Source organism: Ovis aries, chromosome 26 (assembly GCF_016772045.2).
Source record: "Ovis aries strain OAR_USU_Benz2616 breed Rambouillet chromosome 26, ARS-UI_Ramb_v3.0, whole genome shotgun sequence".
In the NCBI taxonomy this organism is placed as follows: Eukaryota; Metazoa; Chordata; class Mammalia; order Artiodactyla; family Bovidae; genus Ovis; species Ovis aries.
Window position 1 is genome coordinate 23,576,115 of NC_056079.1, and position 19,131 is coordinate 23,595,245.

Genomic DNA, 19,131 nt, shown 5'->3' on the forward strand with positions numbered 1-19,131 from the left:
ACTTTTTGTTTCTGGATTCAAATTTATTTGGTGCTTGACGTTTCTGGGTAAATGCATCCCAGGTATATGTTGGGGTAACAGAAAAAAGCTATATTTGGAATTCTGTGTGCCTGAAGCTGTTTGCCAAACCTAATATTTGTAGCTGTATGATTTGTCGTTCATGGAAAAGGCTGATTCGTGGAGTTGAGTGAGTGGCAAGGGCCCTGCAGAATCATCTCAATGAAACTAGGCCTGAATGTTCATCTGTGGATTTCACCAATGGTGGATATAAGGAACAGTCCTATCTAAAAAAATATGTCTTTTTAATTTGTGTGTGTGTGTGCTGTTGGGAACATTATTTAATGCCTTTGAACAAGGAAATCCTTGACAAAATCCCTTCAAAATCAAGCATCAGGAAAAGGTTTGTTCCTGCTGATGAACTGTCTCCTGAAATTACCCAAAGAATTACCCAAAAGTAGAGAACACCCGGCTGTTCTCCACTTTTCTTAGGTTGGTGGACCTAAGCTCAGAAGTAAGTCTTATGTTTGATCACTACCATTCTTCTTAATTAGAATTTACTGCTATAGTTCCTTCTATTTCCACCTTTACTTTGGGGTTCATTTTAGTTCTGAAAATCTTTTCTACCATCTCAGTGTTGTTGTTGTTTTTTCCTCCCCTGAAGTGGGTGGCATATAAAAAAGGTGCAATTAATTCAGAGGTTTAAAATGTGCCTCTTGTGACAGTTATTTCCAAATAGCGCTGCATTCCCCCTGGCAGAATATTTGCTTCCTCCCTCTCCATTGTTTATTTATTTGATGTGAGAAAGAACAAGAAAGCAAAGACAGCAAACTGAGGGTGGAGGGTTTGCCTGGAAAATTCCCAGGAAGAAACAACTGACAAAATAATACCCTCTGAAACAGATGGGTCCTACGGAGAATTATGATTTCCATGTTCAAAACTCTTTGTACAAACGTAGCTGGAAGCTGGTTTTAGCTGGTTTTTCCCTCAATGCTCAAGCAACCACTGAAATGACATAGGTGCCTTGAAGCTCCAGGGTTCACTTTAGATGCCTGGAAGTGTGGGTGTGTTTACCTGGAGTCCCAGGCTGGAATGGCTGCAAAAAGAGTGAAATTAATACGCAGAAGGAGCACTTGCCAGTGGCTCAGTGGTGAAGAATCCTCCAGCCAATGTAAGAGGCAGGGGTTCGATCCCTGGTCTGGGATGGTCCCACATGCCATGGAGCAATTGAGCCCGTGCGCCCTAGAGCCCGGAAGCCACCACTACTGAGCCGGTGCGCCCTAGAGCCCAAGCTCTGCAACAAGAGAAGTCACCGCAATGAAACGCCCACACACTGCAACTTGAGTATAGCCCCTACTCATCACAACTAGAGAAATGCCCTCGTGGCAATGAAGACCCAGCACAGCCAATAATAAATCAATAAAATTATTTTTAAAATATGCAGAAGGGGACCTGGGAGATTTTGCCATCCTGGTTGCTGGCCACTTTCCTAGATTCCTAGGACATCCATTAAGATCTTCAAATTTATTTTAAACTTGTCCATTGTTATTAACAAGGTTTGAGAAATTCGTTCACAACTTCAAAGATAACCCTTTAGGTAGCAATACAAGGCTCTTGGGCTATTTCCCTTCAAATGGGTGTTTATTGATTTTTTTCTGTGTCTAGTTTTGAGGAAGAAAGATCTGGTGCTTCTGAATTTTCTTTGAAGCACTTTTTAAAGGCATGGTAACAAATGCTGACTCTAGTAGGTGCCAATAAACGTGTCAACTGAATGAGTTTTAAAAAATGGAAACCCAAAGGAGCTTTGAACAGCAGGTGGTTGAGTGGTCTGAAAGTGGAAACACTGAGTTCTTGCACCGCCCTTATCTAGGACAGCATTAACAGCGGGCTGTTTCACACCGGGCACTCCACTCTTTCTTCCCAACCCTGCCAGGGAAGTCAGTCTTGCCGGCTGTATCACCCAGGCCCCCTTGCTCTCTGGCGTCTCACTGGTCTTGGCCTGGGGATGACAGGTGGGGAACAGATTGAGTGAACCCTCCCCATTCCAGCCCTTGCTTTTTGTCTCACCATCCGTTGTTTTTCTCTTAATCCAGCCTGAAACTCTCTAAGTGGTCCCCTGCTAAGTTCTTGTCATTTGAACCATCTGGGGTGGCTTCCGCTTTCAGCCAGGCTTCTGATGCAAATGATAACCAGCTTTAGCAAACTGGAAATGGATTTTGAGCAGTGGGATTAAATTCTGAAACTCTGGGTCACACCAGCTGTGTCTGGCTTCTTCCTAAGAGGCTGTTAGTTGGAGAGAGAAGCAGGGAAGATGAACTGGTCCCCACATGCCTGGGCTCTTGTGGCCTGATGTTCCTTCTGATGAGAAGTGGAAGAACAGGGACAGTTCAAGTGGTCTTGAAGCCACTGTTTCAAGGGCTTAAAACGATTTTACCTACCAAAGGTATTAACGCACTTGGGGATAAAAGAGCTTTGCTCATGACTCGACCAGCAATTTTAATTTAAAATGGAGGGTTCTTTTTGGTTTTAAATAGCCACTTGACAAGAAGGTAAAGAGACCCCTTAATGGGGTAGTGAGACCAGAGTCCAGGCTTCATTCTGTGGGCGGCACTATCCTCACGACCTTGTAAGAAGCTAGAAATGTACATAATTGCAGAGGAAACTGCAAGACTACAGGAGAAAAGGAGGCTAGACCACGGTGGGGAATGACATCCACAGTCTTTCATATTTATATCTTATATATATATATATTACATCCAAGTATGACAGTCATTTGTACCATTTCCCAAGAGACATGGATGTTTCCAAGGCAAGGCAGGGCACGGGGAAAGGGGTAGGATGGGGGTCCAGCCCAGAGGAGGGGGCCGGGAGCTGCCTCACAGAAGCTGTAGGAGCTTCAGCGATTGTAAGAGGGCTGCAGGCTCGGCCGACGCCAGATACTGGCAGCAGAGCCAGTCCTCCAGCTCCACCCCGCGCCGGCGGTCCACCGCCTTCTCGGCGAACTTCATCATCATCAGGGCTCGCTTCATGTCGATCCAGTTATGGAGCGTGGCGCACAGCGCCTCCTCCGAGGTGCCCGGTGGCTCCACCAGCTCGCGCCGGGGCCCCCACAGCAGGCACTGCAGCACGCGCTTGGCCTCGCCGATGCGGATGCGCTTGATGGGGTCGGCCTCCAGCAGCAGGTGGGCGAGCCGCTGCAGGCCCGGCGAGTAGAGGGACAGCGTGGGCAGCGGGGGCAAGTCCTCCTGCCGGTAGTCCTGCTCCCGGAGCTGTGCCCGCACCTCGAACGGGTTGGGCTGGTGGAGCAGCTCATAGATGAGGATGCCCGTTTGGAATTCGTCGAACTTGCGGTACTGAGAGGCAGACACGATCTCAGGAGCCAGGCGTGCCTGGCTCTTCTTCTGCTGCAGGTTGGTGGTGCCACCCGGCTTCTGCTTGGCCTTTAAGAAATTGCTGATGATAAGCCGGGGCAAGTGTTTCTCACTGGACCCTCCTTGAAGGGCGGGGGCGGCTGGAGGGGTGGGGGTGACGCTGGAAGGGACAGTGGCCGAGGGGCCAGAGGACGGGGTGGCCGTGGGGGCGGGGGATGTGGTGGTGGGAGGAATGGAGGCAGCGGGGGAGGGCTCGGGGGAGGCCTGGGGGGCGCAGTGCACCAGGAGCAGGTTCTCCAGGCACAGGTCTCGGTGGATGATCCCATGCTCCTTCAGGTGCTCCAGCCCGTTGCAGAGCTGCAGGAGCAGGAAGCACACCCTCCGTTCGTAGACCTCGGGCTCAGACTGGTGGCTGGTGGCCAAGTCCCGCACAAAGTCCGAGGCGGTTTGGTGGGGCACCTCCCGAGTGATGACCACCACGCAGTCCTGCTCCTGGGCGGGGGGATGTGAGGGCAGGGCAGACAGAGGGTCCTTGTGTGCGTCGGGAGAGGTGAGCATGCTGGAGGGCACGGAGGCCACAAAGTGGCCACAGTCCTGCTGGATATTGAAGTGCACGGGCACTGAAGGGCTGCAGTAGGAGGCTGCTTTGGGCTCGGGGGTCTTGCAGATCTGTGGGGGAGAGCAGAAGTGAGGTCAAAAGCCAGAGCCTTCATTCTGTTAGGTAAATAGCGCTGGGACATTTAGACATCCACACGCAAATGGTGAACTTACACCCCCACTGCCCACTGCGCACACACCATTTAACTCAAAATGGGTCACAGAGACCTAGGTCACAATGGGGAGGCTTAGGTGTGAGAGCCAAAACATACACACTTTTGAAGAATACACAGGGCAGAATCTTTGAGGCCTTAAGCTAAGCCAAGATTTCTCAGCGACCACACCAGAACCATGGTCCAAAAGAGAAAAAGGTGGACAAACCTGACCTTATCAAATCTTAAAAGTTGTGTAGTTCAAAAAGTATTAAGAAAATTGGGAAGACAAGTATTAGAGTGGGAGGAAATATTTGCAAAACACCTATCCATCCAGAATGTACCCAGAATTCTTGCAAAGCTGTCGTATGATAAATTATCCAATCAAAAAGTCAGCAAAAGATATTCACAAGCATTTCACCCAAGAACTATGTAAATGGCCATAAGCACATGAAAAGATATTCAACATCATGAGTCATAAGGGAAAGGCAAGTCAAAAACACAATGAGAGCCCAGGTGATGCCCACCAGAATGGCTGTAATAAAATGGTAATACCAAGCGTCTATGAGGATGTACAGAAATGGGAAGTCTCAGATACAGCTGCTGCTAAGTCGCTTCAGTCATGTCCAACTCTGTGCGACCCAATAGACAGCAGCCCACGAGGCTCTGCCATCCCTGGGATTCCCCAGGCAAGAACACTGGAGTGGGTTGCCATTTCCTTCTCCACAGATACAGCTAGTAGGATGTAAAATGGTACCACCCCTTTGGAATACAGATGGTCAATTTCTTAAAAAGTTAAACCTAAAATGATCATACAATCCAGCCAGAATGAGTTCCCTTGATAGGAAGACATCTCTCTGCCCACAACGTGGACTGGACAAATTCTCAGGAAGCCAGATAAGAGCTTCCTCAGGCAACCAGCCTCACTCCCTAGCCCCTGCACCTGACTTGGCAGCTACCTGATAGCAGATATGTTTGATCGCTGGGATGTTCCCTTTTTGGGGAATCTCAGGGGCAGAGATGCAGGCCCTACACCTCTAGGACTTGGTCAAATTCTCTTAGGCTTCCCTGGTTTCTAGATCCAGGTTAATATGCCATGCCTACCAATTGGCACAATCCATGGGGCTGATTTTAGTGGAGCTGCTAAGTGCAAGCCACTCCTCCAAGGGTGAGTCATAGCAGCTGAAAGAAAACAGAAAGCTCTCCAGGGAATAGGGAAGCCCAAGGGCCCAAAGGCACCCTCTGAACTGAAGATGGAAACAAACAAGTGGAGGATCTCAGGTTCTCTGGGGAGTTCCTACGCTGTGCCTTTCCCTCTTCTTCTACATCTTTTTGTACTAATGACAGCGTCAGCCACCTAAGGATCCTGAGCAACAGGAATCTTCATCTGGTGGCCGCACAACTGAGAGTCTTGAGTCACACACAATGGCCTCCCATCAGGCCTGATCCCCTCTAATTAATTATACTGAAAGAGACTGCACATGGTCTGTGGGCACTCCTCTGCAAAGGAGATGGTGCAGCCCCAGCTGTGCTTTGTAGAAGGGTAAGGATCAGTATGTAATCCTGAGAAGAAAGGCATCTGCCCCATCTACAAAATATCACCCAGCAAACAATCTCAAAACAACCCTTCGGCTGCTGCATGGCTACATCTGAATGGTCACGGCAGTGTTTATGGAGTGCCACAATGCTTAGAGGTGACGTTTTTAGAAGTTCTGTTGCAAGCGCCTTTTCAAAGAGATTTATTTATATTGCAGCTCTACAAACCTCAGCATGAAACCTGGCATAAAGGAGTTCAGCTACTAAGAAAACTTTTAAAAAGATAATCGGAGGGTTGGGGGGTCAGGGGGAGGGAACACATTAATTTAGTGATCTCTTGTATTAGAAAAGTAGAATAGAAATAAAAGGGAAGCTCATTTTATCCCAGACAGTGTTTCCTCTTCCATTAACAAAAGTGATTTCAGGATACATGTCGAAAAGGCACTGCTATAGGTTCTTTCTTATCTGAGCCCAGCCAGCTATATTCCATTTTTAAATGGCAGTTTTCTGCAACATCGTCGGCTTGGGTGGTCCTCAAAAAACAGTCTAGTGTATAAATACCAACAACCACTGTGTATGGACCTGTTTGCAGGGCCATCCATCCATGGATACAAGTGAGAGCTTCTCAACTACAACATACCCAGAAAACTTTCACATGGTGTCTATAAAGCATATTTCCTATAGTGTCTCTTCAAATCTCATTGAACAACTCAATGAGATAGATGTTACTACAGAGCAGAAAGCTGAAACTTTAAAAAGTTAAGGTATTTTGCCCAAGATTGTACAGCTGAGAAGTGTTCTGGAGGTGAAGAGTATGAGCTTTAGGGTGAAAAGGACCTTAGTTTAAATATGAACTCTGCAAACATTGGCAAGTTACCCTTGATTCTTATTCTTTTCGGTTGGTCGTTATGTTCTATTAAGTACTCACAAACTACATGAATGCTGAGCCACTGCTCCTAGGGAAATGCAACGTGAAGTTCTTACAAATCTCTGGTCACAAGAGGTTCATCAACTGGCCAATGTATAACCCTGCTGTATATGTGTTTCTGTTTAAAGACTCCTTATCCATAGATATTGTTGAGTATTTCAACTGTGCTAACAGTGACTCATGGCTGACAGCAGTGTAGCTCATGCCTGAAAAGAAGCTGATCTAACACCCTCTCAAAACTGCATCACAGTCTTCCTGACCTTAGGATCATGAGACAGGACTTCATTGCTTGACATGGCCATTTTAAAGGGTGAAATCACCCTTAAAAAAAAAAAAAGTGTGAATATGAGGCACTTGTTTATAGTATGAGAGCTGAGAAAGAAGGTGGAGAGTCCCTGTGTAGCACCTCAGCTAGGGATTTCTGTGTTGAATAACTCAGATCTCCCTAACTCTGCACATGGCCAGGAATGACCACTAAAGCACCCCGGGTTACAAAAAAATTTCAGCACCAAATTCACAAATATGAAATCCCCAAATATTGAGAATTGACTGTATTTATCTCAAAGTCTGTTTCTTCTCTGTATCTCAAGGGCAGTGTCCCTCCTCACAGGGCCACTGGGAGCATTAAAAGACACAACACAGACGCAGCTTTCAACACAAAGCCTAGCCCAGGTGAGCATTCACTGGGAAAGGTTGCTATGGTGACTGCTCTTGTGGGTCTGATGGTAACCTGGTGGTGGAGCCAGGCAATCCAGAGGTGGCTGGCAGGTAATTGTACAAACCCAGAGGGCGCAGCTGCGGGCCTGGGATGCGTTTCCAAGGATCCTTTTCTCCAGGGTATCAAAGGCTTGAGCCCAGCAAAAACTCTCCTTGGGAGTCCAGGCAGTTTGCACAGAGATGTAAATGAAGGAGCAGAGTCAATGACAACTGGCCTGGATGGGATTCAAAATCACTGAGCTGGTCTTCTGGCAAGACCTCACTGCCTCGAACAAAAGACGGGGTGCATGTTAACCAGTGGGGCAGCCCTGGGCAGGGCCCCTCAAGATCATTCTACAGAGTCAAATTAGGAGTGAAGGTAGAGGAGGTGGGTGAAAGGCTTCTCTTCCACCCCCACCTCCCCTCACCATCCCACAAGATCACTTTCAGGGGTCTGTGCTCAGGTTTTGGCTCAAGACCTTCACACAGACTGGTTCAGCTCCAATTTCAAAGGTTTCATTGAGCCAAGTCTCGCTTTAAACTTTGGTGCCTTGGCCTGCTTCGTGGTTGAAAATCTGGGCTAAGTCATGTCTGCGAAATAAAAAAGGCCCAGCCAACTTAACCCAGGTCCCTAATTACTGGAGTTCTGGCTGACTGAGGCCATGAAACCAGCTTCGACAGCACACGTAACAAAGGCTTTTTCTCCTACCCTGTATTCGTGGAGCAGGGCTACACAAGCTGGCTTCACTCTCTCACTGCCACAGGAGGCAAAGCCCGCAAACAGAGGAACCAACACGAGCCCGAGCAGGTGCAAGCCTGCAACCGAAGCTCCTGCATCCCAGATATGGATGAGCTCGGCCGTAGACAGGTGGCTCGGGAAGGAGCCTGCTCCCCTCCTGGGGACCCAGAGGATTCAGATGACTATTTCATCCAGAACCAGCACTAATGAAGTGGAACGGCAGCACGTGCAGGAGTATGCTCTGCACCCCGCCTCCACCCCATCACCAGGCCAGGCACATCTCCAAATCGATGCTGCTGTTCCCTAGACTCTGAATACTTGAAATTCTTTTTCAAATTTCCTTTTCATAAAATATTGAGCTCCAATATTAAAAGAAAAAGTTAAAATTTTAAAAAGAAATTTTCTTTTCACACGCTACAGAGATATACCCTGATCTACCAAGGCTCCAGCAGAATCACAGAGAACACTGGGACTCTCTTTCTTAACAGGCCCAAGGTCTATCTGCTGGTTTCCTTATTATTATTATTTTTTGATATGGACCATTTTTAAAGTTTTTACTGACTTGGTTTCAATATTGCTTCTGTTTTGGGTTTTTTGGTTGGGAGGCACGTGGGACCTCAGCTTCCTGACCAGGGATCAAACCAGCACCCCCAGCATTGGAAGGCGACGCCTTAACCACTGGACTGTCAGGGAAGTCCCTCCTTATGGTTTAGATTTCAGATGAAATGAACAACACTGCCTTCTAATCTTCTCTGGGAATGCGAATTTTCTGTACTGTTCTTCAGAATTGGCTAACTCTACATTATTACAGGAGGTCTTAGAATCCAAGCTGCATATCACAATCATGAATCTAAAAAACCAAACCCCTTGATCCAGAAGTTCAAGGGGTTTGAACTTGAACTAGACCTTGTGCTAAGTGACCCCTTCGTCCACATCACTTTCTGCCCCATGGGCAAGAAGGATTAAAAGCCTGTCCCACCAGGCTTGTTCCTCCTCAAAATGGAGAGGTCAGCTGTCTCTTGACAGTGAAGGAGCCCCCAGGTCCAGCCCCAGGAGGCAGGGGACAGTAACTGATGCACCTGAACACAAGAAAATGTTCAGGGTGGAAGCAGAGAGATGATTCAAAGATCATTTTCTCAGGTCCACTGGGTCAGCAGAAGCAAAGAACTTCCTGAAGGCACCTCTACCCCCTTGACTTTCAAGGAGCTCAAATTTACATCCCTTCATTGGATAGGTACAGATCCCGGGCTCTGGGCTGCCAGTGATGACCAGGCTGACCACATTCAGCTCACTCTTTCCTCCACTGAACACGTGCATACAAATCACACTGCACCATGTCCTGGGCCAGGCAAAGTGAACTCACCGAGCATTTCCAGGAAACGACCCTCCTCTGGGAGGTGGCCGAGGGGACAGGAATTCTCAAGCCACAGGGCTGCCAGTCAGGATCACCAGCCACATGGCGGGGGAGCGGGAGGTGGGGGTGAGACCTACCTTCACGGCGTAGGTGCTGCCGGGGTCCTCGGAGCAGGTGGCGCAATAGTAAATGGCATCCCCCGAGTCACAGCAGGGCTTGTTACAGGTCAGCTTGAACAGGGACCAGTTATTCTCGCTGAAGTGCAGCTCCTTCTTCTGGCCGCCCATGAAGAGGTCCTCGCACCTGGCCACGAGGCGGACCAGGGACTGGGCATACAGGCCCCCCAGCTTGGCGTAGGTGCCCTCCTTGCTGCTGATGCTGTTCAGGAGGCTGTGGAGCTGCAGCTGGGTGCTGCCCGCCGAGGCCTGGCTGGATACGCTCAGCTGGGAGGACGACGCGGAGGAGACCCCTTTGCCCTGCAGGCCTTTGCTGCCCCCTAGCCCTGGCGTGGGGCCCCGGTGGCCACTGCCTTTGGAAGTTTTCTCCAGCGGCTCGGAAGCGGAGAAGACGTGCTGGTGGCGGCCGCCGGGGCCTGAGGCGTAGCTGAAGTGGGAGTCCTCATGGGCACAGACGTTAGTCTCTGAGTGGCTGAGGTTCAGCTTGGGACTTGCTGTTCTGGGCTTGGGGGAGCCCTGGGGCCAGAAGAAGCCATCGGGGGAAGAGGCCGCCCGACTCACGAGCTTCTTCTGGGGAAGAGGCGGGGGCTGCAGGGGATCGCCGGGGGACACATCCTCGGTGGAGCCCGAAGGGAAGGGGACGGGGGCAAAGAGCTTCTTCCTGCTGTTGGTGGGCGAGTGAGCTGGCTCAGATGATGGACCTGAGAGAGAGAAACAGAAATTCTCAGGCTAGAAATCCATGCTGCTCAGTTCCAGGATCCTGTGGGCTTTTTTTTTTTTTCCCATCATAGTAATTTATATTGCTTTTATCTATTTCTTGAAAAGACGACATATGCATATGAACAAATTAAAGGTGCAAAAAAGGTATACAATGCCAATGAGTCTTCTTCCTATCTGGTCCCTCAGCATCCAGTCCCTCTAATCTAAAGGAAACCACTGCTGGCAATTTCTCACGCATCCTTCTGGAGATCCGCCAAACAACCAAAACAAACACACACGCAACACACACACGTTTACACAGAGGAGAGCAAACAGTGCCCACTGATCCCAATATTCCTCTTCTTCATTTGCCACTATGGATTGGAGATAGTCCACATCGGATGATGTCCAGGTGTATTTCATTCCTTTTAACAGGTGCCCCATATTATATCATTTTATGCAAGTATCATAATTTGCTGGATGGCTACTTAGGTTGCTTCCAATATGTGGCAAACAATGTTGCAACAGCAACAACAAACTTGAACATGTGTGGCTTGGCTGGATTTTTTCAAAAAGTCAGTATATAGAGGGTAGTGTTTAGCTGCAGTAAAATGCCTCCTTTTAATGTGTAATTCTATGAGTTTTGACAAACTCCCTGATAGCCTGGGGGACAGGGCAGACCCACAGACATTTTAGAAAGCAGACAATGGTGGTGGTGGTTTAGTCATTAAGCTCTGTGCATCTCTTACGACCCCATGGACTGTAGCCCGCCAGGCTCCCCTGTCCATGGTATTTTCCATGCAAGAATGCTGGAGTGGGTTGCCATTTTCTTCTCTGGGGATCTTCCCAACCCAGGGATTGAACACGAGTCTCCTCCGTTGTGGGCAGATTTTTTTTTTTTTAACCACTGAGTCACCAGGGAAGCCCAGAGGGCAAAGGAAGGTGATTTTATAGAAGAAGAAGCAGAAAAGCGAGTGGTTCCTAGGCCCCTGAGTTCCCAGAGTGGTGTACATGGATACTGATATGATTCTGGGAAAGTTCCGTCACTGCCCCAGATCTCCACAGCACACAGGTACATCCAGAAACATCACAGAAGGTGAGATGGATGGCCAGTCTAGGCAGAGCGAAGACTGGACTTAGTCTTTGTGTCACTGCATGAAACGGAGAGTTCACAATGAAATAAGAGTTCAGGTAAAAAAACGTTTAAGAAAAGGTACTGACATTGGAGACAAGGAAGTATCAACTGAAATAATACTCATTTATTTCATTCTAAGAACTGATTCAAAGTTGTAGCCATTATTTTAATAAAAGCTTTTAGGGGGATTAAAAGAAACCCATTAACTATATCCATATGTGGTAAAATGCATGCTATTATCCTGAAGGTTAAAATGTGAAAGAAACAGGGGTCTCAGATTTAAGGAAATGGACACTTATGATGTGCACCCATCATTTTCAGGGGGCCCCAACCTCCAGGATCTAATGGCTGATGACCTGAGGTGAAGCTGATGTAATAATAATAAAGTGCACAATAAATGTAATTTGCTTGAATCATCCCCAAACCATCTCACCCCCCACCACCCACAGTCTGTGGGAGAACTGTCCTGCAGGAAATCAGGCCCTGGTGCCAAAAACGTTGGGGACCACTGTGACTGTGCATGTCCCCTCCTAAGGGCAGGGCATGCCGTACCTCTCTGAACTCCTCTCCTCTCAGCAGGACGACTAGAATGAAAGACGCACAACAAACACAGAGGCCTGGGACACGTGGAGAGAGCCCCCACAGGAAGGCCACTGTTAGTTTTGAGTCACTTCACTCAAGGCCTTTGTAGGGCTGTTTGTGCATATGCGATAGCTGTTCATGCCTGAGTCTCTCTCTGCTTTCTCCAGCCAAAGTGGGACAGAAGTGGCCGGCACCAAGCCTCTCATATCCACATGGGGCAGGGTGCGGGGTCGGGGGTGGTTTCCTTACTTAAGATGCTTCTCCATAGGCAAGAGAGAGCAAGGTGGATGACCACGTCCTCAGGCATTGATATCCGTGCCCCAGCCTCTCTGACCAGCATCCGTGAGCGACAGCAGAGCAAGCCCAGTGCGAAGCCCCCAGAAGGACAGAGTTAGTACACGCAGCTCACTGAACCCAGGAGCTGGGAACCAGGTTCAGGCAAAGAGATGTATTATCGACACTCAGAAGATAAGGGTGGGAGAGGAGTGGCGTGTGATCAGAATTCCGGTCAGTCAGCCCTGATGTTCGCTGGAAGGACGGATGCTGAGGCTGAAACTCTAATACTTTGGCCACCTGATGCGAAGAGCCAACTCATTAGAAAAGACCCCAATGCTGGGAAAGATTGAGGGCAGGAGGAGAAAGGGATGACAGAGGATGAGATGGTTGGATGGCATCACCGACTCAGTGGACATGAGTTTGAGCAAACTCTGGGACATGGTGAAGGACAGGGGAGCCTGGCATGCTGCAGTCAGCCCATGGGGTCACAAAGAGTTGGACACGACTGAGCAACTGAACAGCAACAACCAGCAACAGGGACACCCTGCCTATGACTCCTGATCCCCAGTTCAACTGGCCCGGGAGGTCTGTGACAAGTCAGTTTGTAGACTAGTCCCCTCTTTTAGCCTCATGCTTATACCCACCCCCTTATCTGGTGTGCTTTTCTTGCCTTCTTTGTACGGCTCTCACCACATCCCTTTCTGCCTCTACCCTGATCTGAGGGTGCACAGAGAGATGTCAGCTGTCAATCTTACTCAGCTGAGCTTCCTCATTTAAAGCTGACCAGACTGCATCCCCACGAAGGCCCCTTCCAAAACTAATAGTCTACAATTTCAGCCACTGTTTCCATTTTCAACAGCTCCTCATGTGTATTCTGTCTCAAAGCTGCCCCCAAAAGAAAATACCTCTATACTGATGGTTATCTGGCTTCCTCTGTCCCTCTAGCTCTAGCTCTCCTATGCTGTGGCTGGAAAACTTTTCAGTCTTTAAGAATAGCAGGAATCTTAAAAAAAAAAAAAAATTTATATATATATATATATATATATATATATATAAAATCAGCGACACTTCTTACCCTGGATTACCAAAGAAAACCAAGAGGTTGTGCTTTAGCACAAAAAATAACGTGTGTGTTCAGGCAGTTGGAAGGAAGTGATTTTTTTCTCCTTTGCCCTGTAGGTGTTCCCTTGCTTTCTTGTGGGAACTGTGAGTCAGTGGCTTTGATGAGATCTATATCCTGCAACCTCTGAACTAAGTCGGGCCAGGAGTACTGGATATTAGAAGGAGGCGTGGCTTCAAGGATTAGTGTGTAGGCTGGTTCCTTTTTCTGTATTTCTTAGATGTTAGGTGTTTGTCACCCAGCAAGCACCACCTAAAGCGCTGAGCGGTCAGATGATGGCACTGCGCAGGAAGGCTCCCAGCCAGGCACTTGCCCGGGGGAGGCACAGGACTACATGACACAGACCTCATCCAGTGAAGTGAGGTTCACCGGAAACGTGCCCTTTCCCTGTGTAACTGGGCATTACATACGTGTGTGTGTGTGTGTGTGCGTGCGTGCATGCCAACTCTCTTCAGTCGTGTCTGACTCTTTGCGACCCTATGGCCTGTAGCCTGCCAGGCTCCTCCATTCATGGGAGTCTCCAGGAAAGAATATTGGAGTGGGCTGCCATGCCCTCCTCCTGGGGATCTTCCTGACCCAGGGATTAAACTTGTGTCTCTTACATCTCCTGCATTGGCAGGCGGGTTCTTTTATCACCACCTCCACCTGGGAAGCCCTTTACATACACATATTGTCATTTTTTTCAAATGAAAAATATCACCTAGTTTGGTAACAGGCACCCCACCTTCTGTCCTGAGGCATTCTTAATCCACGCTTCAGACTTGGATCCATGACTGATGAGAAGACCGTAATTCTCTCTGATGGCTCCCAGGCACCATGGGACTGAATAAATAACATCTCAGCTGTTAATATTCTTAGGGCTTCTCAGAAAGAGATGTCCATGTGTGACCCTTCTCAATGAAAGTGTGATTTCTCCACCGCAAGACAGGCAGCAGCCGTCTTCTCTGGAATCACAGGGAGCCCCCGAAAGCCCACTCTGGCTCTGTCATGCTCTTGACTCTTCCTTGGGGCACCTCCTCAGAAACATGGCTGTGACCTTGCAGAGGCTAGACTCTTACTATGTGTGGCAGCTGCCACTCTCTGCATTTAGAAGAGCCAGAAAGAAGAGGGAACAAACATGCCTTGACACCTAAAATAGTCTCAAAACTCCCAGGCAAGCCACTGGTTTAGAAAAATGTGCCTAAAAAAATCATGAAACACTTTGGCCAACAGCTCATATTCTCAGGACTTGGATCCAAAGGCGCACGAGACAGAGTCAAATATATCCTGGGGTTTTAGGCCGGTGTTAGGTCACTCTGTTTCCAAATTCTGGCTTACAATTAAGGGTATAAAAAGGGTAAGAATGGAAAATACTTTCCTGGGACGTCTGCCTACATCACAGTTACATCATTGGTAGTTTTTTAAAAATGACTTTGGGTACTAATAGGGCCAGAGAGCTACAAACCCCATTTCCTAAGTTTTCCTTCCAGTTTTCAGTTCTGCATATCAAGCCGGTAGCTAGCTATACAGCAGAACAGCTCCGCATCTCTTTAGTGCCTGTGCTTCAGAGAAAAACGTTTCCTCGGACAAAACTATCGTGTGGTGCACGGGGTGGGATCTCAGAACAACCGACGGGAAGGTGAACTCATTTGGTGCCATCCTATTTAGAAAGCAGAGAAGAGGAACCAGGATTTCAACGGTCCGGAAAAAGAGCTTAACTCCTATGCAGAAACGCAGGCCAAAAGTTCAACCCCAGCACTGTGAGGTTTTCTTATTATAGAGTCCTCTCTTCTGGCTGGGTTTTAATAGGTACTTTCATTGTTCTCTACAGCCAAAATGAGAGCTGGGCTGCAGGAGGAAGTGGTCAGTCCAGTTTTGAAACGTATAAATAAGCCCGTGCGGCTCCCCTGGCGCCCGGCTCTGCCTTCTGACAGCGGATGTAAAGGACTGAATGACACAGACCTTGACAGCAGGGAGGCCAGAGCAAATGTGGGGACAAAGGGCAGGGTCCCAGCTAAGAGCCCCCCCGCCTAGCTCCAAACTTTAGCTTCGGCATCTGACTGTTCTCCACCTTGTAAAGGAAAGTAAATGGAATTTTCTTTTGTTCGAAACACTTAAGTGTTTTTTGGATCTTTTTTTAAAATGAGGGTAAGAGGAAATGACTGGCTGGCTGGAAATGACTGTATAGATTAATCCATTCATTCACTCATATTTCCTGAGCACCTACTACAGGCAAGGCAGAGGGAACAAAGTAGATGGAGAAACCTCGTCCGCACCATGGCCTGCTTCCATCCCTACATGTTCAAGGTGAGAAACTGAAGCCATCGGTGAAGGCCAGCATCACACAGGAAGTGGCAGTCTTGCAGATTTTGGCCAAAACCCCTCCCCACCCCTCCAGAAGATGTTAAGGGTCAGGGTGGAGGGTATGTTTTAGACTCACAGAGAGTAATTTTTTCCTCCAAAGAAGAACTATACAAGCTCTTGTTTGGTTCCACAATCAAAACAGACTAAGCTCTATTTTGTTGTTGTTATTTTGTTAAAGGAAGGCATATGGCATTCCTTCAAGAGGAATGCTTACTTTTTCAAGAAGGCAAACGTGGTCTGAAAATGGAAACACATTATTAGCATTTTACAGTTATATGGAAAATGCAGCATTTGTGAGATGTTTCTCTGGACTGCTTAAGCATCCCAAGAAACAGTGATCAAGATGGGTAGGCCATTGACACGCAAAATGGGGAAGCACTGTCTGTTTGGAAAACAGGCTCATGGAAAATATTTCATGTCTACAGCCCGTGTGTGTTTCCAGAATCATGATTTCTCCCATTATAACACAATCACTAAGGGTTTGCTTCCAAATTAACAGTAAAATTAAATGTTCAAGGCACTTTTGCATGCTGCTAATGGAAGCATAAATTGACATTTTTAGAGGTTAATTTGGTAACATCTATTTTAAAATGCATATATGTTTTAATATGTCAATTCCACTTCTAAGAAGTTATCTTACAGATATGCTCAGCAAATTATCTCAGTGTGTGTCCCAGGATGCTACTGTAGACTTCTAATGAAAGGAACCTACATATGCATTGACAAGAGGAGGGTTTAACTCATTCAGACAATGAAAAAATACGCACCATGAAAAGAAAATGACGTTGACCTAGAGGTTCTGATTTGAAAGACTTCAAGATACAGTAAGTACAAAAGTGTATAGAACTGAAGCTTATGATATTTGGAATATGGATACAAATTCGTGGGATGATATAGAAAAAATGTTCCAAGTGGAGGTGGGAGCTGGGGTGGGAGTGTCTGAAGACTGGCTTTTCATTTTATATCTTTCTCCACTGTTTAGATTTGTATCATAGACATGTATGGACTTTACTGAAATAACATACGTTTTTAAATTTAGTTTAAAGGGAATAGCTCAATCTAAGATGAAGCTTTACGTGCGGTGATATTGTGAGGGCTCAGGCCACACTTAAAAATGAGTTATCTTTTCTTTAGGATAATTTCTCCAACCTTTAGTAATAGATCTTTCAGAACAGAACCCATTACTCAGTCTATCTCCATGGAGGGCTGGGAGGAGATACAGTGTTAGAGCAAAACACGGATGGAATATATTAGACTGAACCCATCCAGTTAGGATCAAGTGTTCTAACAAGCCTGCTTAATAGAAAACACACTATTTCTGGTTTAGAAGTTTTAGATGTCTTTTTCAGGACCACCATTTTTTTTTTTTTTGGTTGCTTCATGTAGCTTGTAGGATCTCAGTTCCCTGAAACAGGGATTAAACCCAGGCCATGGCAAAGCCCAGAATGCTAACTACTACACTGCAAGGGAACTCCCAGGACCACCTTTTTGAAAATACTGTTTCTTCTTACAGAGGCTTGGGTAATAGCCTGAGTGGGTGAGCAAGGGCTCAGTGAGGGTGAGCCTGATGTATGCTCTTTGCGGACTTACTGTCTCCCCTTGACAGGTGCGTCCCACCCCCTTGCTGGCTGACTTTTCCCTGTAGCACTTATTGCCGTCTGACACACTGGCCACTTGAGTTCTTTATCTTCCTCGCTATCCATGTCGCCACACTAGACTGTGAGCTCTATGGAAGAAGGGATGCAGCACCTTCTCTCCCTGCTGTGTCTTCAACATCTAAAATTGTACTCAATCCATAGTTTGCGTGGGACTTCCCAGGTGGCTCAGTTTTAACTGATTCCTTAGAATCTGCCTGCCAATGCATGAGACGCAGGAGACCCAGGTTAGATCCCTGGGTCAGGAAGATCCCCTGGGGAAGGAAATAGCAACCCCCTCCAGTATTCTTGCCTGGGAAATCCCATGGACAGAGGAGCTGGGCAGGCTACAGTCCATGGGGTCACAGAGTTTGAAACAACTGAGCAACTAAGCATATCATGACTGCGTTAATGTCTATATTTTAAAAATCCTCTTGGCATTATTATTGAGAAATGCAAGCTCACTACTGTCAAGATAGTTAATGAACTTTCTGTGCCTCTGGTTTGCCAGTGACAAAAATCAGAACAGAAACACTGCCTGGGTATATTTCTTTGTGGGAGTTTATAGTCACTACTGTCTGGTTATTTAGACCTCTCGTCTATCCCTTGTGACCACATTTTCAGTTCAATCGGAGATGGGAGCCTGGCATCCATGATGTTTGTTTAACTATGGAACTCTTAATTGAAATGTTATCCTACATCAAAAGGGAAAATGATCTTAATGCAATTATGAGGTTTGCAATATTTAAAAGCAACCATTTAAAAGCACATGAGTCTCCTGATGACCATTCCTCCCAACCCCATCCATCCATTCACTCCACATGACCTTCCCCTTGGCAGCGTTCATAGATCTGTCCTTACACATGCAGTTTGTCCCTCCCTACCCAAGCATAAACCTGACAACTGCTTAGATGGATTTTTCCTTTCACCGAGTTGACCCACTGTTCAATGGAACTGCCCACATGGACAAATGGGATAACAGATGTGCTCAGAGGAGTAAGAAATGCAACACAAGCACAAAGAGCTGAATTAACATTGATATAAAAATATTTTGTCAAGTTTAGATAAACTCGTTTTTTAAAAAATGCAACAAAATTACAGCTTGCAATTATGTTTATTTTTCTTATAAAATTAAAAACTTTTGCAGGGGGTGGGGCCCAAAACCTGGATAGAAGAAAACTAACTTTCACCATGAACCCAGATGAGTTTCCAAGAAGTTTCTAAAAACTACTACTATGTACATGCCCTGGAATGACTTTGTCCTCAGCTCACTCGGGCTTGCTCATACCACAGACTCAGAGTCCACAAAATGCGTCATTTTCATGAGTTGAATTCTTACTGACAAAATCAATAATCGAATGGTCTCTTTTGATTTGGAATATAATATTAAAGAGGTTGATGCTACATTCTTGAATTAATTCTACCTCTCCTGTCTTGGTTCCCTGTCTCAGCTTCAGCACTGGATGCCAAATAGTAACAAAAGGCACGATGGGTAAGTATTTCTGCTCCAAGGTAAAAGTGAGTAAGGATCCATGGGACGAAAAGCTCACTGTTCAACAACAGATTGAAGCCAGCTGCCTTGGCTAATGATGAGTGGCTAAATGAAGGGTTTCTTACATTTCATGACTGGTGGTTCTGGATAGTCTCCAGATTAATGTTTAAGAGACATTAAAAAGGAGAAAAGAGAGAGAGAATTCCTGTGGTCTCTTGCCAGTTTCAAAGCAGGGTTCTGGGTACAGAGCCATACATAGGAGCAGCAGATAGAAACTGGTTTGCTCTGACGAGCCAGAGTCTGG

At 47.0% G+C, this 19,131-nt stretch overlaps 1 protein-coding gene across 3 annotated transcripts in view; it reads right to left on the reverse strand.

The window, feature by feature from the left end:
• Positions 1-2,703: 2,703 nt before the first annotated feature.
• The window catches only part of PRAG1 (PEAK1 related, kinase-activating pseudokinase 1), a 46,329-nt gene continuing 29,901 nt past the window's right edge, over positions 2,704-19,131 (reverse strand). For all 3 annotated transcript variants that reach the window (XM_027962715.3, XM_027962716.3, XM_027962717.3), the window contains exons 5-6: positions 9,508-10,247; positions 2,704-4,037 (exon numbers count right to left, since the gene is read on the reverse strand). In XM_027962715.3, coding sequence (XP_027818516.2) covers positions 2,874-4,037; positions 9,508-10,247 — 1,904 coding nt within the window. In that variant the 3' untranslated portion in view covers positions 2,704-2,873. The remainder of the gene's footprint in view (positions 4,038-9,507; positions 10,248-19,131) is intronic.